At 42.2% G+C, this 26,175-nt stretch overlaps 2 protein-coding genes across 2 annotated transcripts; both read left to right on the forward strand.

Moving 5' to 3' along the window:
- Window positions 1–234: 234 nt before the first annotated feature.
- On the forward strand, window positions 235–19,568 carry LOC308282642 (parvalbumin beta-like; the record flags this gene model as incomplete). The annotated part of the gene is made up of 4 exons (XM_080723031.1): window positions 235–295; window positions 7,994–8,120; window positions 11,048–11,157; window positions 19,537–19,568. The coding sequence occupies 4 exons, from the start codon at window positions 235–237 to the stop codon at window positions 19,566–19,568; spliced, it is 330 nt and encodes a 109-aa protein (XP_080579157.1).
- Window positions 19,569–20,952: 1,384 nt separating this feature from the next.
- LOC308282643 (parvalbumin beta-like) lies at window positions 20,953–25,060 on the forward strand (the record flags this gene model as incomplete). Its single annotated transcript, XM_080723032.1, has 4 exons — window positions 20,953–21,010; window positions 22,502–22,634; window positions 23,804–23,913; window positions 25,035–25,060. 4 exons carry the CDS (start codon window positions 20,953–20,955, stop codon window positions 25,058–25,060), a joined length of 327 nt encoding a protein of 108 aa, XP_080579158.1.
- Between the last annotated feature and the right edge of the window lie 1,115 nt (window positions 25,061–26,175).

Here is a 26,175-nt window from a genome sequence, read left to right on the forward strand (position 1 = left end):
AAACCGTTCCATGATATCCGATACTATTCTTCCTGCGACAAGGTTGTGGATCTGGCACGCAAAGCGTGTGTGTGTTTTTTTTAATTTGACAAACAGAGGATGTGCGTGCATGGCTTGTCATCCTGAAACACACACCTGAGCCTGCCGCTGGTTTTCTTTAGTGTCACTTGTTTCCGCGTGTCCCCTGCAGCACACAGACACACACAGAACAGGACACACGGAGACGAGAGGACCATGGCGTTAGCAGGGATGCTGAGTGACCAGGACATCAAGACCGCCGTCCAGGCTTGTCTAGGTGAGTCAGGCTGCTGCTTGCTTCATGCATGAGGAAGCACACACGCACACACACGCACAAACACACACACGACGCGTACGCGCGCGCACACTCACACAGACAGGGTGTAGTCATGCACACAAACATGATAGAAGATAGAAAACATCCATCCACCCAGGCACGTGCACACATAGACGTCAAAGGGGGGCTTGAGCCCCTGCCCTTTTATCCGTCTGTAAAAAGTGCCCTCTCTCTCCAGACCGTGAATGCAGTTTTTACTATGGTGAAAGAAACGCAAATGACCCTCTTTTAGGGGTGTAACGATATGGTAACGATATAGTAACTGTATCGAAATATCGTTTTTAACTAAAAAAATCTAAGTATATCGAAAAGAAAACCGCTAAATCGTATAGTTTTATTTTGTATCGTATCGAATCGGCAGTGCAAAGAATCGATTGTATCGATATACTACCTACTTGTGCATTGTATTTAGCATTTTTAAGAAGAAGAAATGAAAAGGAGGGGTTTAATTACTTTTCCTTTGCATATAACTACACTGGTCTATCGATAAATGTGTGTAATCTCTGGGTTCATGTCAAGGTGCAGGTTTGTCAATATACAATGTCCATGTATTTGGCAGATAATCACTGTGTTTAGTTACTATATCGACTTTAAATCATTGAATCGAATCGTATCGTAATGCCATGAATGAACCAATATCGTCCATGTATCGTATCGTTAACCATCTATCGTGATATGTATCGAATCGCTATTAAAATGTATCGTTACACCCCTACCCTCTTTCCATGCCATACCTGAAGGCAGCATTCAAGAGAAATTGCCTTGTCCAAACTCTCCTGAACTTGAATGCTGCATCTTATGTTGAAAGAATTGCCCTCTCTGTGTAGAAATCCATGCTGTTACGCCACATCTCCAGTATTTACTTGATTATGCTTAGTTCAGTGTGATATCAAGCACCGAAAATAGCCGACCTCTAAGCTCACCATGCGCCGCAGCACGACGCGTGGGTGAGCTTGGAGGTCTGCTATTTTCGGTATTTTCACCAAAAGGCCCTTTTAGAGATTTCAGCCCCTGCCTCTCTCACATTCTCTGCACGTCCCTGCATCCATCCATCCACATCCCTCTGCACACACAGAAACCGTGCGTGCTCACGTACACGCACTCACACACTCACACACTCACACACTCACTCAAACACACACACACATCCACCCTGCCACAAATAAACATACACCTGTCCTATAGGGTCCCATGGGTGCTGTGTATAGCTGTATGTTGGGGGCGGGGGTGCGTGCAGGACCAGGTAACCAGGGCAGCGGGGTATGCTATGGGGAGCCGTAACCACCCATAGGTCCCCCCACAGCACCGCACACACACACACACACGCACACACACACACACACACACACACACACACACACACACACACACACACACACACACACACACAGAGAGAGACAGGGGCGTCACAAGGGGGGGAAAAGTGCGACTGAGTTACTAGGGCCCAAGGTGGAGGGGCCTTCATTATTGTGTACTTTAGCTATTTTTGAAAAGTCGTGAAAATGTGAGCAAATCTTTGAATATTATGTATTTTTTAAGCGAACACTTGTAACTCAAATTTTGCTTCTGGGGGGTCCCTGGAACTAAGTATTTTGAGATGGGGGTCCGTGGTCAAATATATATACTGACATAGAAACATATGTTTTTCAAAAAACCTTCAAAGACAAAACATTTCAAGATTTTTCAAAAATAGCAGATCTACAAGCTCGCAGCGCGGCACTCGGTGCCGCGCTGTGAGCTTGTATATCTGCTATTTTTCAATAGTTAAAGCACAAAATGACGCAGTGAATCCTTGTGTACCCAGGGCCCAGAATTTGGTGCGACACCCCTGCACACAGAAGACAAATCACGCCAGCATTTCTTTTTTTTTTTTTTTTTTGCATCCCACACAACACTTAATTATTTATCTCCGGCTATTACATGTGCCTGACAGGGCAGAGAGAGAGAGAGAGAGAGAGAGAGAGAGAGCACACTGGCCAGGAGCAATCTCAAATGTCAATTGTTGCTCCGTCCGTCCGTTCGTTGCATTTTGAGATATAGTCCTCCTCGCCTCTCTCTCTCTCTATAGCCTTTCTCCAGGGAGCATTATTATATGACACGATTGTGTATTAGGGCATTAACAAAAAAGTCGACAAGTCGACTTCGTTACACAAGTCGACTCCCACCAGAGAAGGTCGAAAGTCGAAGTTGAAAAAAAAAAAAAAAAAAAACATTTTTTTTCTATCATTATTTTTGCTCAATGTGTGCGTCAGCTGCGTCTGTACAGCATTCAAACAGTAGGATTGCTTATTGTCAAGGACAGAATGATCCAATATTACGGTGCTACATTACATTTGATATAACATGGTTCTATTGTGAAAATAGCAGATCTACATGCTCAAAACGCCTCGCGATGCGAGGCGTTGTGAGCATGTAGATCGGCTATTTTCACAATTTCTGCCACTATATATTTGACAATTTGGACAATGTTTAATTTGTCATTTTAGAGGTATTAAAAAGTCCTTAAATTAGCACTTTAGAAATGTGAAGATACCCTCTATATACTTAAACTTTATGTTGGTTTGTTTACAGTTGAGTAAGAAAACAATGTTTCACATTAAGTTAATCATCTGGGGACCCCCCCAAAATAATTGGGGGTTTGTGTGTGATTTGATGACGTCATCAAAAGATAAAGTCGACTTCAACTCAACTTTTTACTGAGTCGAGTCGACTTGCAAAAATCACAAGTCGTTAATGCCCTATTGTGTATTAGTGCTTTTTCTTTCTTCTGAAGAAGTATAACTGGGTATAACCTGCAGGGGTTGTTGGAATGGAAACCAGGATGCTGTGAGACTGTAAACGCGCCCACTCTTTTCTTGTGTACTGGTGTCTGATCCAATTCCAGATGCAACAATGAACAGCGTTTTTTTTCCCCCTGTCCGATATCCGATTACTGATTAACTGCGTGGTCAAATCAAGACGATACTGATACCGATATCAATATTGCAATACCATTTCCAGTAGGGTTAAACTTATACCCGTTATGCACTACAGTCAGCAGGGTCTTCAACAGGGGGTCCGGGACCGCTAGGGGGTCCTCAGAGTTACCACAAGGGGGGCCGCCAAATCTTTGTGATACGATCATTCTTTTAAATTAACAACTTGAACCCTCGTATCCCTATTCTGAGGAGAACTATAGCCAAAAATAGTAGATCTACAAGCTTGTAGATCTGCTATTTTCGGCAAATAGGTTTGGTGTAGAGGTAAAAAAAAAGAGCAGACCAAGTACAGAGTGAAAGATCAAGTTAACTAAAACACAGATCCAACATAGACTGATGACAGTGCTGTCAAACATGTCTATGAATCTATCTCTATCAATGAAAATCTGCATCACACATTTGTATAGGCTACAATATGTAGTGGGGGTCCCTGCTTCATCTCTCTCTCAGCTAAGGGGTCCTTGGCCTGAAAACGTTGAAGACCCCTGCACTACAGTGACTGTGGTTCTTCTGGTTGCAGATGCAAGACTTCTAACAAACAGTGGTCTATTAGCTGTACTTACTGCATGCACATATTAGTTTATATTACCTTTCTTCTGCCAGGGCACACTTTTCATAGCCAAAGAATCCCAGGGTACACCTAGATATACAGCATGTGTGGCTATTTTCTAAATGTTTGCCTCTTTCCTATATTATTTTAGAATTTTACCAGTTTTGATATAGTTTGTTGATTACTTTTGATGCAGTTTATGGTATTTTTTCTTTTCTTTCTTGAGGTATTGAAAAGGATTTAAAAGTCCTTACATTGTGACTTCAGTGTCAAATTTCAAAGGGCACACCAAAGGTCCGCGGCACAGTGGTTGAGAAACACTGTATTAGACGTACTTATGCACATTAGTTTAAAAAATAAAACTTGAATGTAGTATTCTTGTTTGCATGTCGACCCTTTTGAAAGCTTCAGCAGAAAACGCTGACTGAATAAGCAGCCTTTGTCGACACAAAAGTCTTTTTCAGCTTCACGTTCAAATTTATACTTCACAAAACCAAGTTCCCGAAAGGAAAAATAAAGCGATTTGAAGTTTGAAGTTGAAGTATTATAACATATAATATGATAAATTGTTGTTCTTGTCTGGCATTTCTCAGTTCTGTGAGGCATCTGGAGCTACATCCTATGAACGAAAGACAAGATACAAGTAACAGTTATTGTTACTGAAGTTAAAGTTCCATCCTTGATTGATCGATGATCGACCCTATCCCTTCAATTTAATTTCTGTTACAGTATGAGTCCTGATTACGTGACTTTGGGCTATATAAGTGTGATGTACGGTATAATATTATGATCTATAAATGCAGGAGTAGGCCCACATCTCTCAAACATTTTTGTTCATAATTAAAATTACTCACTTTCTCAAATTGCATTTGTGTTTTGAAAAGCTTCCAGCAGTTGCATAGACTTCATAAATTATCGAAGGGATTGCTATGGCCTCCATGTACTTTAAAATATAGATAAAACAGGTGCAAGAACACAAATATGAAGTCAAATATGAAGTCAAATTAGTCCAGTCATTATATGAAAAAACCTAAAACAAATTGCAATAGTAGCAAACTCAACTGATTCTGTATCGTCATTATGTCCTTAGTGAGGGAAAAAAAGTCCCAAGGAATCCCACCAGGGGAAAGTTTTGAAAACGACCTACCTACCTTCACTTACTATACACTACACTATAAAGGAAAATTTGACTCCCAAAAAATCTGCTTCAATGGGATGTGAGGGGTCAAACTAGGGGTTTTTAATTATTCTGAATCCATTGCAAGCATTTGTTTAGCACGAAAAACATTCCTTGGGCAAGAAATGGCCCCTCAAAACGATGGTTTAGTGATGAGTCATCAATTTTCACAGTCTTTTGGGGTCCGTTTTTAACCCAAGGAATGTTTTTCGTGCAAAACAAATGCTTGCAATGGATTCAGAATAATTAAAAACCCCTAGTTTGACCCCTCACATCCCACTTAAAGCAGCTTTTTTGGGAGTAATTTTTTCCTTTATAGTGTAGTGTATAGTAAGAGAAGGTAGGTAGGTCGTTTTCAAAACTTTCCCCTGGTGGGATAACTTGGGACTTTTTTTCTCTCACTAAGGACATATTGAGGATACAAAATCAGTTGAGTTTGCTACTATTGCAATTTGTTTTAGGTTTAGCCTAATTTTGGCCTAAAATTACTGGACTAAATAGGACAGCTCTCAACAGCAGTCCTGACACATTCAAGAGTTCAGCTATACTGCTATAGGGTCCTTTTCTCCAGCAGAAAGGGTCACATTAGGGGCGACACGACACTCATCTGTGTATTCTTTGTGTTGCTTTAGGGGAGGGGGGGATGGATGGATGTCTATATACTCAATGCATTGAAAGTGACAATCCCATAGAATCCACGAGCGCCTGGTTCCCCCCTCCATCCACTCACTCGGTCACATTAAATACCAGCGCCGTGGGTCCCGTGTCAGTGTGTCGACAGCAAGCGTCTCAGTGGCATAATTGTGCAGCAAAGCCTCTATGGGGGTATAGGATGGCACGGTGGATTGTATGGCCGCGCCACGCATGCAGTGATGCAGCAGCTACGCGGCGCTACGGGGGCTGTGTATTGGTAAATGTCATGGTTGCTGGAGAATGAGAGTCATCTGAGCGCATGAGTGAATGTGACATGGCTATTCATCCCCCCCACACCACTATACCACCACGCCACTCATGTCATTCAACTGATCACTCTTCTCTCTCTCTTTCTCTCTTTCTCTCACTACCCGCACATTTACTCTATTTCTCTTTCCCTCTCTCTCTCTCTCTCTCTCTCTCTCTCTCAGGCACGTGCACACATAGACATCAAAGGGGGCTTGAGCCCCTGCCCTTCTTATCCCTCTTTAAAAGGTGCCCTCTCCAGACCATGAATGCTATGGTGAAAGAAATGCAAATTCAAGAGAATTGCCATGTCCAAACCCTCAGTATTGCCTTGATTATGCTTAGTTTAGTGTGGTATCAAGTACCCAAAATAGTTGTGAGCTTGGAGGTCTGCTATTTTCAATATTTCAATTCCACCAAAAGGCCCTTTTAGAAATTTCAGCTAACATTCTCTGCTCTCTCTCTCTCTCTCTCTCTCTCTCTCTCTCTCTCTCTCTCTCTCTCTCTCTCGGCTACGAGCTTACTAACAACTTGGAAGCTTTTAGTCTCATCTGGGCTGTGTGTGTGCGTGTGTGTGTGTGTGTGTGCGTGTGCGTGTGCGTGTGCGTGTGCGTGTGCGTGTGCGTGTGCGTGTGCGCATGCGCAATGCGCATGCGTGCGTGCGTGCTCCCCAGAAAGAGAGGGGATGCTGGATCTTTGCTTACATCGTTGTTGTCTGGCAGAATGGGGAGGTATCTCCAATATTTCAACTTTGATGTTTTGTGCTGTTTTTAATATAGATATTGAACCAATGAAAAGCATTAACAAGAGCATGTGATTAAATGATAACTACAATGGATCCATTGAAACACAGCTCCTTTCCCCCACCCATTTTATGAATTTCTGTTTCTGCGCTTAACGGTTTCCCACGTGGGACGCTTAATGAAATTAACACATATACCTGTATAGCACCTCTCACTTCACACTAGGTGTGATTTGTCCTATGTGTTGTGTCAGCCAGTCATTGCGACCGAAGGTCGCAGTTTAGTATGTGAAACGGCACATGCTGACTCCGGACTTCTGGACGTCTGGACTTCTGGACGTGTACACTTTTTTATGTTCTATGGGTTTGTCGCTCTGACATCATGCTCTGACATCACTGTGATGTCAGGGGAACCACTCTAACAGAATGGGTTTGCCGCTCTGACATCACACTCTGGCTTCACCGTGATGTCAGGGGAACCACTCCACTCCACTCTGCCCATACATGATGGAGATCCCTGATGTCATCAATATTAAGCTCATATATAACAGGACTTCATATGGGAATGCCCATATTTGGAGGCCACAACGGCAACCTACCACACCCTGATCCATATATGGCCAAGACAGATGGCCAAGACAGACCATATCTGTGTGGCTGGTTCTACAGACAGGGATCTCCATGTATGGGCATAAAAGGGATTGTATGTATGATGTCAGATGTCATAGATGTCATAGGACTTTCACATAACGAATAATTGAGCATGTTTGGGGTCTCACAACATATCTCCATATACGGTACATGGATCTCCATATATGGGTACCAGGGCTCTCCATATGTGGGTAACTGGTCCGATATACATCACTGGCCAGATGGCCAAGACATGGCGCTTGTCGCCCTGAGGCGTCTTACTAGTATTAGTATGACTAGAATTACTACTATTATGTGGTTTGGTTTAGTGGTTTAAACTCAGTTTTCCACTCACACTCGATTTGCCATTCACTTTATGCATACGCATACCTTCTAATATGGGCTGATATGGGGGTAAAAAAGTTGTATAAAGTGCTTTTCAAATACAATCTCTCTCTCTCTCTCTCTCTCTCTCTCTCCCCCCTCTCTCTCTCCTCTCTCTACATGTCCCTCTCCCTCTCCCTCTCCCTCTCCCTCTCCCTCTCCCTCTCCCTTTCCCTCTCCCTCTCCCTCTCCCTCTCCCTTTCCCTCTCCCTCTCCCTCTCCCTCTCCCTCTGAGCAGCTCCAGGCTCGTTTGACTACAAGTCGTTCTTCTTGGCGGTGGGTCTGACCGGTACCAGCGAGGTGCAGGAGGTCTTCACCGCCCTGGACCAGGACAGGAGCGGGTACATCGAGGAGGAGGAGCTCAAGTAAGCATGCTCTGTGACAGGGCTCTTCAGCAGGGGGTCCGGGACCCCTATGGGGTCCTCAGAGTTACTACAGGGGGTCCTCCAAATCTTTGTGTGTCTTTGACGGTTCAAGTGGTTAAATATCTGAAAACAAATTGACATGAATCCAAAATACACTGATGATTGTGCTGTCAAAAGATGCAACTATATAATCCATGAAAAGGTTGTGAGGGTCCCTGCTTCATCTCCCAGCTAAGGGGTCCCTGCTTCATCTCTATCTCAACTAAGGGGTCCTTGGCCTGAAAACGTTGAAGACCCCTGCTCTGTGAGACAAAGTGTTTCGACTGTGAGGTCTTCATCAGGGCAAGAACTGACTAAGAACTGACTAAGAACTGACTAAGGATGCTCTGGGTGCAGGCACGTGCACACACAAACATCAAAGGGGGCTTGCCCTTTTACTTGTTTGTAAAAAGTGCCCTGTCCAGACTGTGAATGCCTTTTTTACTGTGGTGAAAGAAATGTAAAATTCCCACTTTCCCTTAGCCTCGCAAGCCATCCCGAGCTACGTCATCACCAATGTGCTTCCTTTCTCGGTCTGGTGTCCCTCCCATTGAGCCTCTTTATTAGCAATTTTTTTCTAATTTCCAATCAAAAGGCTGCATTTCAAGCGAACCCGCCTCACACCGCTCCTGATTGGTCGAGCGGCTGCTACAGCTCTCGCATTTTGACAACAAACATGGCGGACCCCATGTCCGATGCGAGTTCACAAAACGCAAATAAAAGCTGCATTAAGCGAAGTTTTATCTGAAATCAACGGCATCTCATAACTTAAAAACGAACAACAGTTTGCACCTTTGGAATTTCTGTCTGGAAAAGACGTATTTGATGTTCTCCCGACGATGTTTTGATGCGCTGATGACTACTGACTGGACCTGTCAGTCAAAGTGAGTAACTACGTCATTGCGTAATGCATTGTCTACGGAGAACTCCCAGACTCTCCCCTGGGAGAGTCTGGCTGTTGCGAGGCTAACTTTCCCTGCCATACCCAAAGGCAGCGTTCAAGAGAACTGCCTTGTCCAAACTCTCCTGAACTTGAATGCAGCGTGTGCAGCATGTTGAAAGAATTGCCCTCGCTGTGTAGAAATCCATGCTGTAAATCACATCTCCAGTATATTGACTTGATTATGCTTAGTTCAGTGTGAAAATAGCGGACCTCCAAGCTCACAACGCGTCGCAACATGTGTCGCACGCAGCACGTCGCAGCACGACCGCTATTTCACCAAAAGGCCCCTTTAGAAATTTCAGCCCCTGCCTCTCTAACATTCTAACATTCTCTGCACGTCCCTGTCTGTGTGCGTGTGTGTGTGTGTGTGTGTGTGTATGTGTGTATGCACTTGTGCGTGAGCGTGTGTGTTTGCTGGTGGCCGTTGATGATAATTTAGTTCACTGCTCTCTCACAGGTCCTCAGGCGTGTGGCGCGATGAATGAATGGCACACACACACACACACACACACACACACACACACACACACACACACACACTACTACACTGAAGCATTTGTGAATGCATGTGTGTGTGTGTGTGTGTGTGTGTGTGTGTGTGTGTGTGTGTGTGTGTGTGTGTGTGTGTGTGTGTGTGTGTGCGTGTGCGTGCGTGCGTGCGTGTGTGTGTGTGTGTGATGATAATGTAGTTCACTGCCCCAGGCCGTGCAGCATGATATGAATGGGACACTTTGGCTAAAGGTTGAGTTCAATAATGCGGAATGGAAGGGGGAGGGGCATTATTATTGGAGATGGCAAATTGTGGCGACGATGATGAGGTTGTACAGAGTGACACCATGGCGACAACATTGTGAGCTTGTAGATCTAATATGTTTGCTATTCATGAGAATTTACATTTTTGAAAATATTATTGAAATATTTTGAAAATATTGGGATTCATATTTATAACTAGAAATACTGTTCCTACGAAACAGTGTGGGCTCGCATGGAAAACCATATATGGGCACAAAGATCTATAACGGGCACTCCAACATATGGGCATAAAGATCTGCCCAACGGGCACTCCAACATTAGTTTTCCTATACATTCAATCCCTCAGATCCCCGATATAAAGATTTGGGAGAACATACCGCAAGATTTCATGTCGCCCAAAGATTTCATGTGGGTGTTGGCGGTGATGTCACCAAGAACGCTGCTCCTCATTGGCTAAAGGCCCTGCCTGTGTACTGTCAGTCATTTTTTTGAGGAGAATAAACTTGACCTACAACGTTTTGGTATAACATACTGGTCTCGCCGTTTAGCGAGCCCACAATTATGATTACAATTACTATTACTATTGACATCAGAGCGTGCAAGTACTGCGTTTGGCTGCGTATGTATGTCGGTGTCCTTGTTTGTTTAAGCCTGTAGCCCAATCAGGGACCAGCATTTCTGGCCACGTCATCATTAACAGGCAGCCAATGAGGGACCAGCATTCCTGGTGATGCCAGTGGTACGCAAGTTGGCACCTCGACAGAGTGCATTTCTGATTATTATTAGGATAGTTCAAATATTTTTTTGAACAATCAAGCTTAAAATGACATGCCCAAAGTACAAGAGGCAGAGTCAAAAGTGCTTATAGAAAAGAGGTTAAATAGAAGACAATTAGGGGGCGCCCGCTGGCCTAGTGGTCCAGGTGCATACCACATAGGCTCTGATGCCTGACAGCGTGTCGCGAGTTCGAGTCCTGTTCCCTATGACCTTTGATGCGTGTCACTCCCCATATCTCTCTCCCCATATCTCTCTCCCCAAGCTTGTCGATCTGATGTTTTCAGCAAAAGCTTTCACCCACAATAGCAGAAAAACTGAAAAGACACTACTCTAGACTAGAGCCCTGGGGGACTCCGGGCCAACCATATAAGGTTTTAAGTGGTTATGTTATTTCTCTCTCTCTCCCTGTCACCAGACTGTTCCTGCAGAACTTCTCTCCGGGGGCCAGGGAGCTGACCGTCGCCGAGACCAAGACTCTGATGAACGCAGGAGATAAAGACGGAGACGGAAAGATCGGGTTGGAAGGTGCAGTATATACTCACGTAGAAACACACCAATATGGGGGGGGGGGGGGGGGGGGGGGTTCACAGTGGCGCAGTCGGCAGCACCATCACCTCACAGCTAGAAGGTCCTGGGTTTGATTCCCGCTGGGGACGCGGGGGGGGGCGTGTTCTCTCCTCCGCGTGCCCATAACCTATAGGTGGGGTTAGAGAAAGGGCCTTTCTGTGTGGAGTTTGCATGTTCTCCCCGTGTCCCCTAGGGTAGGTACTAGGTAGGTACCCTCACAAAAAAAACATGCAGTAATCCTGGACTCTATACTGCCTCCCCCTGGCCAGCCGGGGCGCCTAGTGGAGGGAACGGAACTGGTTGGAATAACGTGTTCCTTCCACACTTCGTGTTCCTTCCCCCCTGTCAAATGGAACCAAATTAACCCATAAGGGTCCATTTGGTTCCATTTGAACACTCTCAGATTTACAGACCTGTTATGGTCATTCAGGGCTAGCTCATTGTGTTTCTGGTAATATTATTGTCCATTCATTTCCGTGGCAAAAATGGGATTTTGAATAAAATGTCCAGCACAAGCCAACATGGCGATGACCCCTGGGTGGGACAAAAAACATCTCTATCGTGATATATGGTCATACTCCCTCACATCAACACACTGACAGCACATATTGATACCGGATTACCGGTATATGATATTTTATTATTAAGAAAGCCCTGTCTGAGGTTAGGGTTAGGGTTAGGGTTTGGGTTAGGTTTAGGCAAAGTTTTACTGAGGTTAGGGTTAGAGTTAAGGTTAGGTTTTGGTGGTCCGACCAAAGGGTGTTTGACCTAAGGACATGTTACCCTCCATATGCCAATAAAGCTCTTTTGAAATCAACTGAGAAAACCAAACAATTCATCCTTGCCATAAAATTGCCATTTTAAACTTGGTTTCAGTAAAAAAAAAAAAAGAGAGAAAAAAATTAATAAAAAGGAGCCTCTCAGGAGCAATATAGTGACTGGGCATGTTTATAAATGTTAAAAAATGATATTTAGCTAATTCAACATAATACAAAAAGTGGAACCAGGGTGGGACAAGGCAGAACGAGCCTGCTGGTTGGTCAGTCAGAGACCAATCAGAAGGCTGACAAAGGGTGAATTGTTTTTAAACTCACAACCCAGTAAGAGGTGGTTAGAGGGAGCTGTCCAGTGGACAGTGGTGCTGAAATGACAGTGGCTGCAAAAATAGCACACAATGGAAAGTAGGGGTGCAGGAAAAGATTCAGAATCGATTCTCATTTTTCAAAAATCTATTTTTGTATTAATTATTATTTATTAGATGTTATGATTTTTATTTTATGATTTTCTATTATGATTTTTTTATTACGATAATTTATTAGATATTATGTTGTGTTTGTACAAGTTAAAAGAATGTGTGCAAGCATGAATAAATCAAACATGTTGGATTTACCTTTGTTTGTTTACAATTATTGCAATAAGTTGATAACACTTTTACAATTATAAAAGCTACGTAAATGTACTTTCATGCCAGCAGACTAGAGTAGATCCTGATATGAATTGAATAGAGAATCATTTTGAATAGAGAATCATTTTGAATAAAGAATCGTTTTGAATGGAAAATTGTTTTTAAATCGGAAAATAATCGCTTCTGAATTCGAATCGTTTGGATTTGAAAGAATCAGAAAAAATTGTGAATCGTGACACCAAGAATCGATTCCGAATCGAATAGTGGGATACCCAAAGATTCGCAGCCCTAGTGGAAAGGGGTATGAATGTTGTTTGTTTGTTTGATTGTTTGTTTTCTTTACCCATTGTATTTTCTGCATTGTGGATCCTATGTGATATTGTTATTTTGTACCTTACTGGTCAAGCCAGTTATATTTGCAAGTGTAGGCCTACGTCACGTATCTCTGTCACCATCGTTCATTGTGAAACTGTGAACATTTTAAGTCACGAAAAAGCAAATATAGTGCACAATTGGAGCTTTCACAAATGTTCAAATCATTTATACCTCCAGATACCAATAAGGCCAATTTAAAGAAGCACTACGCAACTTTCCTACCCTGGATTCGTACACAGTTTCTTGCGCAAGTTCTGACATTTCTTTACATTGATCTGATAGTATAGCTTGCATGCTTGAATTGAATCTAGACCATCAGGCCAGAATTCATGTCAGATCCTGTGTCTAGGTGAAACATGACCTTTGACACGATCTAAATGTCTCAATTCATAAGTTTCAAACATACCGTAGTCCTACGCCTGACATGTTGGGGACCAACAGGTGTTGCAAACAAATTAATTAGTTCTACGCCAATCAGAGTTATCAGACAAATTGAAGTGTTGTGTTGGTCCCCAACATGGCAGATGTAGGATTTGAAACTCATGAATTGAAGAACAGGGAGACAAAATACAACCACTCCAATTGTACAAGTTATATTATATACTAAGTATATAGTTGTGTTAACATACTCTATAGATTGGACAAAATTACGTTTCATTCCTTGAATAAAACCTACATTATAGTTCTGCTTTAACATTGAGGTATATCCCAGACTTCCGGTTAGTAGTATTCAGTTAGTGTTAAGTGGTTCAATTAAACTAAAACAATCCACACATGCGCAACATAATATACAGTAACACGTGCACAACATAATATACAGTAACACATGCACATTGCACATGTAAGCTGCTGCATCGCTGCGTTGTTTTGTCCTTTTTTTCCCAGTTATATCTCAACTAAAGCTTTTCCTTTTCTTTTCTTTTTCCCACAGAGTTCTCCGTTCTGCTGAAATTATAAATTAATTAATGAATTAATAAATATGGCTGTGGCTGTTCCCCCCAACCCCCCCACCCCCCTGAAGCCTGGTTTATATACTTCGCTATATACAACGAGGTTATATAAGCCAGACTTAATTTATAGTTTTTAATTGGAACATAATATTTTTTATTATGAATGGATTGATTCCCACCCCGCCCCGCCCCCTGGCCTGAGAAGACAAGATGGACCCTGTGATTCTGCACCCCCCCCCCCCCCCCCCCCATCCTCTCCCTGTTTGACACATCAAAGCATGGACCAACAGACAGTTGTTAGAGGCGTCTGTAAACGTGAGAACAATCAATTATTTAATAAATGGAATGGAGTAATAATTAAAAAGATTTCAAACAAATGTTTCGTATCATTTCTTTGTGTGCGATATGACATTTTCTTTCAGGATGTTCTACTCTCCATGCCAAACTTTGCACACACACTCCTTGGCTGCCAAACCACAACCTCATTTTTCACGCCGATTCTTGCAAAACACATTTTTGGACACTGCTCCTACAGGTTTTGCCCTAAAATCATGCAAAGTGGTACACAGTATCTCCAAAGTCATGTCATCAACATGGATCTGTCCCATTTAGTGACACCATCAGGCCAATTTTTTCAAACACATTTTTGGACACTGCTCCTACAGATTTTGCCCTAAAATCACACAAATGTGTGTATACGTGCCTATATTTTTGAAAATCCTGAGTATAAGATTGATATAAGGTTTAAAGTGTTTACACAGATTTTTTTAACTTGCTGGGGACCCCCTGGAAGCTCCTAAAGGACCCCATGTGGGTACCCAGACCCCACTTTGAGAACCACTGCTTTTTTTTAATGGAATATAACTAATCCACGATTTATTATTTTCGTGTATTTTTTTATTTTAATTGTTTAATTGTGCTTATACAGACTTCAAGATATGACTTGAGTCTAGTATATGACTGATCTGCACCTGATTACCAAAATAAAACTGAGTAGGCTTTGTTTTTTGTGTAGCATGTTTAGAAATCTGTGATCTTTAAAGCAGTGGTTCTCAAAGTGGGGTCTGGGGACTCCCCCGGGTCTTTGAAGGCGTTCCAGAGGGTCCCCATGCAGAACAATGTGTCAATCAGAATCACTTTAACCACTTTAACCCTATATTTTGGCTATACTCAAAAATAGCAGATGTACAAGCTCACAAAGCGCTGTGATGCGATGGATTGGGAGCTTGACTTCTGTTCTGAAGGCCTCTGGCACAAAAATAATGAGCTTGTAGATCTGCTATTTTCAAAATATCTTTTATACATAATGTTCAAATACAATATTATTGCATTTGAAAACTTGTGAAAAGGGTAACAGAGTAGGCTATTTCTACGTGGCATTATTGATACTTTTACTTAAAGGGGCACTCCACCACTTTTAAACTTATGTTCATATAATTGGTCCTCATTCAAAAATAGCTTTTTTTTTTCTCAGAGGAGGGCTGTGGGCAGGTCAGAAACCCATCCAGTTTATAGGAACTGCAGGCTTTCTATTCCTGAAAAGTTGCAATTTTAAAGTGGAAGCCATTGTTCTCGCGATAATAAATATCGAAATATTTTTTTCAAAAATATTGATTAAATATTTATTTTTGGAAAATGATGATGTCACAAGACGATGGATTCTGAACTTCCCACAGCTCTCCTAGGAGACTTGGACTGAGTAGAAAAAAATGGTGATATTTTATCATGAACATTAGTGAGGACCTATTATATGAAGACAGGTTGAAAAGTGGTGAACTACTCCTTTAAGTAAAGAATCTGAGTACTTTTGTTCTGCATTAGTGCAAGAAGAGTATCCTACATACCAAAATGAGAAGAGTACTGGTGGTCCCTGGACCATATGTTGAGAAACAGAGGACGGCTCTCTTTCTGGTGGATGATGACGTTGACAACGATGGACAGACAGACGCATGCTGACGAGGAGAACAGGCGATGGAAGACCCATGTTAGTGCATTATTATTACCATCCAAACCAGCCTTACATTAAGACAATCGTCACGTTAGGGCGACGGTACCGACGCCCCAACGTCACAATGCACAAGTCTCGGTAGGATGTCTTAATGTAAGGCTACACCCAAACACCAGTTTGTCAAGATATGTGGGGTTGATTTCAGAAATTAAGGCTACATCCAAACACCAGTTTGTCGAGATATGTGAGGTTGATTTCAGAAATTAAGAGACTCACAGAAAATATCAATAATCCAAAATTCCATTTTACGCGCAAGTCGTAGCCTATTAGCCCAATATAAGACAGCTGGAGACATTTCGATCACATTTCTAAATGTCACAACGACAATTAATTTGCCACGCAATGGATACAATTGATATATTGATTATTCAATCACAATTAAGGAGACTAATTTGATTGCATTGACTTGTTTGTTTGTGCGTAAAGGCAAGCAATATGTGGCTAGTTGTGTAAGCAATGGATTCATCTTGCACAAACAAAATAAATCTATCACATCAATGGCTACAAAGGATTTAAACTCGACGTCTAGTCTTTAAAACAGGTTGATTGGATTATTGGCACTCAAATGTCCGCACTTGGTTCTCACAAAAAGATGGTTTTAAATATAGGCTATAGTGACGTCCTATTTGCTTGATGAGAAATGTGCGGTGGTGGACAAAGTATTTGAGCACCAGTACTTGAGTCTTGAAGTATACAGTAGATACCCCATGGTCAAATATTAACTCAATATACATTTAAGTGAAAGTTGAATTAAAATACAGGAGAACTCATAAAGTCTCCCAAAGACCCTCCAGGCTCCAGCTTAATAAACAGACAATACATTTTCAGGACTACTATAGGTGTCACATTTTCAGCCAATCAGGAGAGAGTATAGGCCTACCCATTTATCAGCTTCATTTTCTTATGGCGTTCCAGTTCCAATTTTGTATGCTAATTTCTTTGCGTCATCCAGAGGCGTCAATTGGGTATGGCAAGCTATGGCAGCTGCCATACCTTGGCTACAGGGGGAAATAATAAAATGTACTGTAATCGTGCCTGTTGCTAAGGTATGGCAACATGACTGGTGTCTTGCACGCGTGCAATGCTTTTTCTGAACTGACGCCGCTGGCGTCATCACTTCCAATTTCACTTGTTTAATCTGTAGGCCTGTATATCCTGAATGACCTGAACATGCATTTTCTGTTTAATAATAAAGAGCTGGAGAGACATGGAGACCCCAGATGATTAACTTAATGTGCAACTTTGTTTTCTCAATCAGCAGTAAACAAACCAACATAAAGTTTAAGTATAGAGGGTATCTGCACATTTAAAGTGACACATGAAACATTGGCCAAATTGTCACATATTTGAGACAGAAATTGTGAAAATAGCCGATCTACATGGCATGTAGATCCATGAACCATGTTATACAAAATGTAATTCCGCAACTCTTAGTGCTCGTCAGGGTGGGGGTGTCCCCAGTTCAAATTATGATTATTTTGGAGGTCAAAGCCTGAAAAGGTTGAGAACCACTGGTCTACATGGCAATGAGTATAGGCATATACAGAATATAGATCTATTTAACACTTATTTAACAAAAGAAAATCGCTCACCCCATAATTCATTCCTTAAACTTCCTTTCTGTGCTGGAAGTATAGTCAAAAAACTAATAATTTGTAAATTTTCGATTATTTTTTATTTTTCTAAACTCAAGTAGGCCTACATCACAGCAGTCTACTCAAGTACATGTACTTGGCCTCGCACCACTGCTTAAAGTTGAGCCGTGTAGAATTCGCGCACGGCATTGAAATGCAATCATATTGGAACCAGGCCAAGTGTATGAATAAATACATATTGCTAACTTGTTCACACGCGCACGCTCGCCGGTGGTGGCCACCACACACGCACACGCACACGCACACACACACACACACACACACACACACACACACACACGTGCGCGCGGACGCACGCAAGCGCCCAGGCGCGCGCACACACACACACACACACACACACACACACACACACACACACACACACACATACACACACACACACAGGTTTTCTCCTATTACTATATGTTTGTGAGGACACCTACATTTGAACATTTTCATATATGCCATTTTAACCCTATAGCCTGAACAGTGAAATAAATCAACAGATCGGCAAACTCACACAATGCAATGTGTCTGCCTTGTGATCAGCTTGTAGATCTGCTATTTTCAGTGCAGCGATAACGACGCTGCAAGCAAGTAAGCTAAATTGGCATAACTCCAACCTCCAACCCCTAAATCTACTTGTGGAGACACTTGGCCCCTCACCTCACACACACACACACACACACGTGCGTGCGCGCGCGCGCGCACACGCACACGCACACGCACACACACACACACACACACACACACGCTGCACGCTGCAGTGTCAATGATTCCTGCACATTTCCAACTAAGGCCACAGACACTCAGTCAAGACGCACCGAAGAAGACGCATGCACCAACCATGGCGCACGGCGCGCGCCGCCATGCACAGCGGGCCAGGCCCAGGCAGCGACAGCTAGCAGCGTGCGTGGCGTGCGTGCGTGTGAAGTCAGTGAAACCCGACTCACTCCAATACTGAACCGAAGCTGAATCATTAAACAGCTTCGCTTCTATGCCTGGAAAGGCTCCCGCGGCTCATGAAGCTGATTGATGGCTGTCACGCCAGGTCCCCGCAGGCCGCGTTACGCTCTTAATCACCCGGGGGATGACATTTAAGATGACAAATTTATCGCTTGGTTTGCTTTTCAGATATTGCATGAAACCTGTTCTTTAACGGGTTAGATCCAATGGCCTATTAATTACCTCCTCCTGGCTCCCCCTCTACCGGACCTGATCTTTAATGGGGCTTATCAAAGTGTGCCATCACGTGCCACGTGGCTAGGCGGGCATTGATGGGCATTGATGTTCGAAATTGGCGATTTTGTTCAAAAATGTGAACTAAATCAATATTTGGAAAATGGCCTTAAGTAGTAACATTATAGGTAATAAAGGTATCTATCAGGCCTATACATGATTAGAACATGCCTAACATTCGACAATTAAAGGCTAAAGCCCAATATATGTGCAACAAATTGCTACAAAACCCAAGACAGTATAGGCCTATCTATCCAGATCATTTAGGTGCAGAGCTCACACATGGCATTTAGGTAAAAGCTTCGTAACAGAAACCCAATATATGCCCCAATATAGGCATTCATTTGTGGCATCGCCCTTCTTAACGTGCCAAATATAAATCAAGTTATTAACCTCGGACGAACCGAGGAGGAAGGCCGTAAATGTAGGACATTCCACTATTTTCAGACGTGGGCCGTTTCGTATCAATCAGATTCTCCGATGCCCCCCTCTAGTCTCCCCGAGTGAAGTCACTTTTTTAGTGCATGGGTCGCGGCGATCGGAGGCGCGCGCTCGGGTTTCACGCCGAGAGGGGTAGGTAGGCCTCATGGTGGCAGGCGGGGTCGGCGGCACCCGCACCACATGGCAGCAGGTTAGCCCCCCTCCGCCTCCCTCCCCCCCGCCGAACGAAGAGAAGACCCCCAAAAATAGCTTGGTACTACTAGACACATTTTTCCCTTCCTGCAGATTCAGGCCTTCCCATCCTGGCCGGGCTGTAAATGGTGTTGCAGGCGGGTATAAAAGGCAGCGAGGCACCAAGAGGTTCGACATTCACTCAAGAGTTTCACCTCTCCCGGTTTTCACTCGCCTCAACGCAGAGCAACAAGGTGAGTCTTTTACGCAAATTACGCACGGACGATCATGGAACCTTGATGATGATGATGATGATGCATATTGATGGTCATGATGCAGGACTTCACACTTTGAAAAAGAAAGAAAAGTTGGTCTTTGGTTGAGAGAACAGAAACGGGGGAATTCAAAAAGCACCATCATTGGACTATAAAATAGAGAATCTACCCATGGATCTCTTGACAGAAACAGGACAGCAGCGCAGCAGCACTTACTTCTCAGTGCAGCAAAAAGGAGATTTTTCCATCTTTGCTTTTTTTGAGGAAAAGGAATAACCATTCGTGGATAATATAATTTCACTACTATTTATTTGCAAAGGACATTTTTTCTTTCCAAAGCTGTCTCTCGCTGACGGGCGTTTTATCTTGTTTTTGTTTCATCAGTGTTTCTCAAACTTTTACATTTCAAGGTCTCCCCGGCCCTTTAACTCTGACAGTGTACGAATGGAACCAAATGGACCCGTTGGGGTCCATTTGGTTCCATTCGTACACTGTCAGAGTTACAGACTTAAAGGAACCCACAGAGTCCCTGGAATCCACTTTGAGAAACACTGGTTTAGCTTCTAGGCCTGTTATGTTGTTAGTGGAGCACATGGTGCTGAGGCTGCCATTTATTTGGTTGCCCTGCACTCATTGCAGTGCAGAGCTGGCAGGTTGAGGTTTATAGCGAGGCCCATCATGGCTGCCCGCTCCAACAGACCATGCAGCTTGAATGTTAGCCAGTCAGTGCATTATAATAACTGGACAGGGCGATATATAGACACACTATTGCTTTTGATGAGGATGATTGAGGATTTGTATTATTGTTATCTCTTACTAGTAGGCCTACACAAGGAGGCTAATAGGCCTGCACATAGGGCTATAGCTTTAGGCTAAAGCCCCCTTTAAAAACACTCACCTATTTCAGGATGTAGTTCTCTTTTCTTTTTTCAAAGTTTAGTTGACAAATGTATGGATGCATGTAAGTTATTCAGGATATAGTACAGCAGTGCAGACATTTTATCATGCTATGCTCTCATCACATGAATGCAGCATTTACTGAGCTTGCTCTTATAACCACTTCAAGCCTTCTTTTGGACATCTTTCAAACTATTCACAAGAATTTCAACTAGAATACATAGGGCTTAAGTGGTTAAATAAAAGCTGATTGGTGATGTACAACCAACCAGGCCACTGAATAAAAACAGTCTGATGCTCATACAGTATTATGTAACGTGACTCTCTTCTTTCTTCTCTACATTTTTCAGATAACAAAATGTCTTTCGCTGGACTCGAAGACGCTAAGGTCAAGGCTGCCCTGGATGCCTGTGCGGGTAAGAGAGGAAGGCCTACTACAGATTATTAAAAAAGACATACTTCACAATTAACAGCTATGACAGTGGGGCGCCTGTGGGTCGCAGACAGATTTTTATGGGTCCCTTAGTTTTTTTTGTTTCCTACATTTAGTTTTTTCATTAGTATTATTCAGAATATTTTCAAAAAACATTCCCAAAATAAAGCAATCTTTTTCATGAATTAAAAACAAAAAAATCTAAGAAATTCCCTAAATTAGAATACAAATGTTTTAAGAAGTAGTGAAAATAGCCGATCTGCAAGCTTGTAGATCTGCTGTTTTCACTATAGTTTGGGGTCCTGTGCAATGCAAACATCTAATCTCTCTTTTGCGTCTCGACCTGGAAAGCTTGGGAACCACTTCTATAAGGTATAGACGCCATAATTATTTGATTTGATTTAATGATTTGCACAACAAAATCATATTCATACACAGTACATAATATAGTACTTATAGTTCCTATAGGGAATATGACAGAATATTGTTAGGTAAGAAACCCTGGGCCTATAAGAGCATCTCACTGTTTATCAGCTGACTAAAAACATGCATAATCTGAGTTGTAATCTCTTATAAACTTAAATTTATATTGACTTAGAATGTGTGATGTGATAATGTGACCTTTAAACTCTGAGCACCCCCCCTGGGGTGTACATTTTCACACACCTGGCCCCGCATGCCAATATTGCATTACAACATGTTGCACAAAACTGCTTGCGCAACAGTTTCTATTTTAGTTTTTTCTCTGAGCACAAATGTTTAAGCACGCAGCGCTGTGTAACTTTCCTCTGCTATACGCTCGGATGTGAACCCCGGTTTCCTGCTCAAGTGCTGACTTTTTTTTTTTTTTTTTTTTACCATTTAGCTAATAGAGCCGACCTGCTTGCTCGGGGGATACATTGAATCTATTCTAGACCATCAGGTCAAAATATGTGTCAGATCCTGACAAACTAGAATATAGGGGAGACATGGACCTTTGACATGATCTAGATGTCTCAACAGAGGAGCAGGGATACAAAATACAACCACCCCAAATTGTATAAATTATGTCTTATTAATCAAATAAAAATTATATTAAGTCGAGATACAGATTGGACATGACATGTTATTCAATTATTACAAAAGTTACATAATAGTGAGGATTTAGTTCTTTATAGATAGCAAAACAGATGATTGGTTTGATGTTTACTTGGTATTAGGCACTACATTGCTCTCTCTGCACTCTAAATATGTGACTATTACTTTGCTGTTTATCGACTAGAGTTCATGTTTATTCATGCTCTGAATAAACGTGTCAGCGGAAAGAAATGTCCCTGAATTGTAAATTCTCCCTGAGGAGAACATGGCTCTCTCGCCTCTTCTCTCAAATTCACCTCTTCAACCTCGTGTCGACGCTGTGTGTTTCGTCAGTGTATAAATCACTCACTCACTCACTCACTCACTCACTGATTAAAAAATGTCCTTTTTTTTGCAGCCGCCGACAGCTTCAACTTCAAGACCTTCTTCGTCACCTGTGGACTGAGCGGAAAGTCCCTGGATGATGTGAAGAAGGCCTTCTGCGTCATTGACCAGGATGCCTCCGGCTTCATTGAGGCAGAGGAGCTCCAGTAAGCAGACACTTATAGCAACAATAATACAAGCTTTTTAAAAAATGGACACACAATTACATCACTGGCGATCATGCATGACAATGCTGACCAAAATATGCACCATAGCTCAAGTTTACGACAGTTACTATGGAAACATGAATCCCTATAGGCTATAATATAATGATAATGATCATAATCATAAAAATGATAATAATCATAATTGTATCTATAAATTCCTGAAATCCTGTCTGTCTGTGTTTACGCCCTTAGCCAATCATGGGCCACAGGCCGTGTAAACCGTAGCCAATCAGGGGCAAAGTGTGACATTATAATATTCAAGGCTGCATAATTCAAATACTTCACAATTAAGAGAAGTTTGGTCAGATTATAGAAATTAACATAGCAAACAGATGTTTCATGTTTTCACTCTTTGGAGTTAGTTAACTTCAAGCCTATTTACTTTAATACTTGTCTGGGTCGCTCAGGGCTCTATACTTGAGAGATCTGCCGTTTTCTCTGAACTTTACAATTTCACTGTGTCGATCATCAGTAGCACACTGGATCCCAGGGGCGTCACACCAAATTCTGGGCCCTGGGTACAAGGATTCACTGCGGGCCCCCATGAATGTTAACTATATTGAAAAATAGCAGATATACAAGCTCACAGCGCGGCACCGAGTGCCGCGCTGCGAGCTTGTAGATCTGCTATTTTTGAAAAATCGTGAAAATGTGTGCAAGAAACTTATGTTTCTATGTCAGTGGTGCTCAAACGTTTTCATGTGAAGGACCCCCAAGATGATATGTATTTGGCCACAGCTAGACCCCCCCATCTCAAAATATTTAGTTCCAGGGACCCCTCCCCGGAAGCAAAATTTGAGTTACAAATGTTCGCTTAATAAATACATATTCAAAGATTTGCGCACATTTTTACGACTTTTCAAAAATAGCAGATCTACAAGCTCGCAGCGCGGCACTCGGTGCCGCGCTGTGAGCTTGTATATCTGCTATTTTTCACTGGTTAAAGCATTCAATAATTCTAGGCCTATATGGGTTAATACTTGTCTGGGTCGCTCAGGGCTCTATACTTGATAGATCTGCCATTTTCTCGGAACTTTACAATTTCACTGTGTCGATCATCAGTAGCACACTGGATCTCAACGCTCTGTGTGTCTCCGTTCCTCTTCCAGGCTGTTCCTGCAGAACTTCTCAAAGGGTGCCAGGGCACTCACTGCAGGAGAGACCAAGGCTTTCCTGGCCGCTGGTGACGTTGATGGTGACGGCATGATTGGAATGGATGGTGAGCTTTCTTTCTTTCTTTCATCCACTACTACATTGAATGAATGTCCATCAGACAAGAACCGCAAGAAAACAGATGCTCTGAAGCTAATATACGATCCTTAAAACTTTGGATCAAAACTTTACGATGTGTCTTGGGAGGGAACCGCAAGAAAACAGATGCTCTGAAGCTAATATACGATCCTTAAAACTTTGGATCAAAACTTTACGATGTGTCTTGGGAGGGAACCGTAAGAAAACATATGCTCTGAAGCTAATATACAATCCTTAAAACTTTGGATCAAAACTTTACGATGTGTCTTGGGAGGGAACCGCAAGAAAACAGATAATCTGAAGCTAATATACAATCCTTAAAACTTTGGATCAAAACTGTACGATGTGTCTTGGGAGTTCCAAGGGAAGAGTCCATAACCAGGAATCAAACTGATAATCAAATGTTTATCTCTCTAAACCGTGACAGCTAATTTGACCTTTGACCCAAATAAATCACTCAGTTTTGAGCTAAAACTTACAATAGGCGTTGTAAGGGCAGTATAGGATCATCTATACTTCCCTTGACACTATTAGCAGGTGGAACTGTATGAAAACACATGCTTAAAGCTACGATCCTTAAGTTTTATATGTCCGTTGCACTATAACTAAGTAATAACTATAATAAAGATGGAGTCTTATCTAGTGTCTAATCCAGTGAAATAACTAACATTGACATTGCCAATCAGCAGATTTCTACTCAACAGCAGGGTCTAATTTCTTAAATAAGCACTGGATTTGAAATGCCTTCACCATATTATAGTCATTGTTGAATATCTGAAGCTGTTCAAATTCTTAGGCCGAAAAATAAAGTCCACACAAACAGCTTGCAGCTGTGGGTGGAAGAAGTGAGCTGTTTGTACAGACATTAGCCTATATACTTTACTTTTCTTGTAACTTGCTGGTCAACTTACAAATAGGTTTGACATGAGAATTTGAATAATACTACTTAAATAAGTAATACGTTTGACATAAGAATTCTTAAATCTTACAAAACAGTTTGACGTAAGGATTTGAATGTACCATAATGTATGCGTTTCCAGGAGACTAATGGCGGTTCTTCTTTTTTCTTCTTCTATCCCGTTTCCACAGAGTTCGCTGCTCTTGTTAAGTCATAAATGTCCACTGACCAAGACTTCCACTTCGTCCACTTCTTTTCATGATGGAAACCCGTAAAAAAACCCAAGACACAACTCACTACTCACCAGCTGAAAGAATATTTTTTTATATCTTATTGCCTGCAGTCCATTTTTCAACATTTTAACACATAAGTGTATTTATTACCGTTTATCCAGCTGTGTTGTATTTGTTCGGAAATTATGGCTTGTGCAAAAAAAACAAAAAACTGTACACCTCATATCATGCACTTTTGAGGAAGAGTGAATAACCAGGAATAAATACTCTTTTGGTGTAACTTCTTAACCTCCCGGGTGTTTAGTTCTCCTTTGGTGACGTGTAGACCTTCAATGGGTTACACGTCACTTTCACATCACTTTCTACACTGCAGCCGTTTATATAATGACACCATTATAGGACGCATGCAACAAGAGAAGTGAAAGTAACAAATACAACTACGGTGCAGAAGAGAAAAGACAAATAACTCAATCATATTAGGCAGCGGCAAAAAGAAAGGTCTTTAGTTGTGATCTAAAAGAAACAAGAGTGGCCAGCAGATCGACCTGCGGTTTTCTGATGGGAGTCTGAAACTAGAAACTACTAAATGCAGACGCCAGCAATGCTTATACTATCAGAATATGGCGCTGTTTAACACCAATACTTCAACACTTACACCCCCTTCAATGCCATCACGCTCAGCTGTGTTTACCCATCAAAAGTCTGCTGGGAAACAGGTCGACTGCCCCCCGGCACTCCTTCAGATAATATAGGCTATAGATGCATGGGGGAGGCCATGGGGAAGCATTTCGTCGTTGTCGGGTGGAAAACTTTCATCTCCAAGTTTCAAATTTGTACTTTCTTTCGCAAAGTAAAGCCCTAGTTGCTTCATTATACAAGGCCGTCACACACAAGTAGTGAAAACAGCAGATCTACAAGCACACAACGCCTCGCGATTGTGCTTGTAGATCGGCTGTTTTCACTAGTTTAAATCATTTTTAAAAGGATAAACGCAAAACTAACGGATTTGGACATACAAGGTTTTCACCCGACAACGACGATTTGCTGGACTTCTAGGCCCAGAGACCTGGCACACATAGGGCTATGGGACGGGGGGGGA

Source organism: Nannobrachium achirus (assembly GCF_963921795.1).
Source record: "Nannobrachium achirus genome assembly, chromosome: 4".
NCBI classification, from domain to species: Eukaryota; Metazoa; Chordata; class Actinopteri; order Myctophiformes; family Myctophidae; genus Nannobrachium; species Nannobrachium achirus.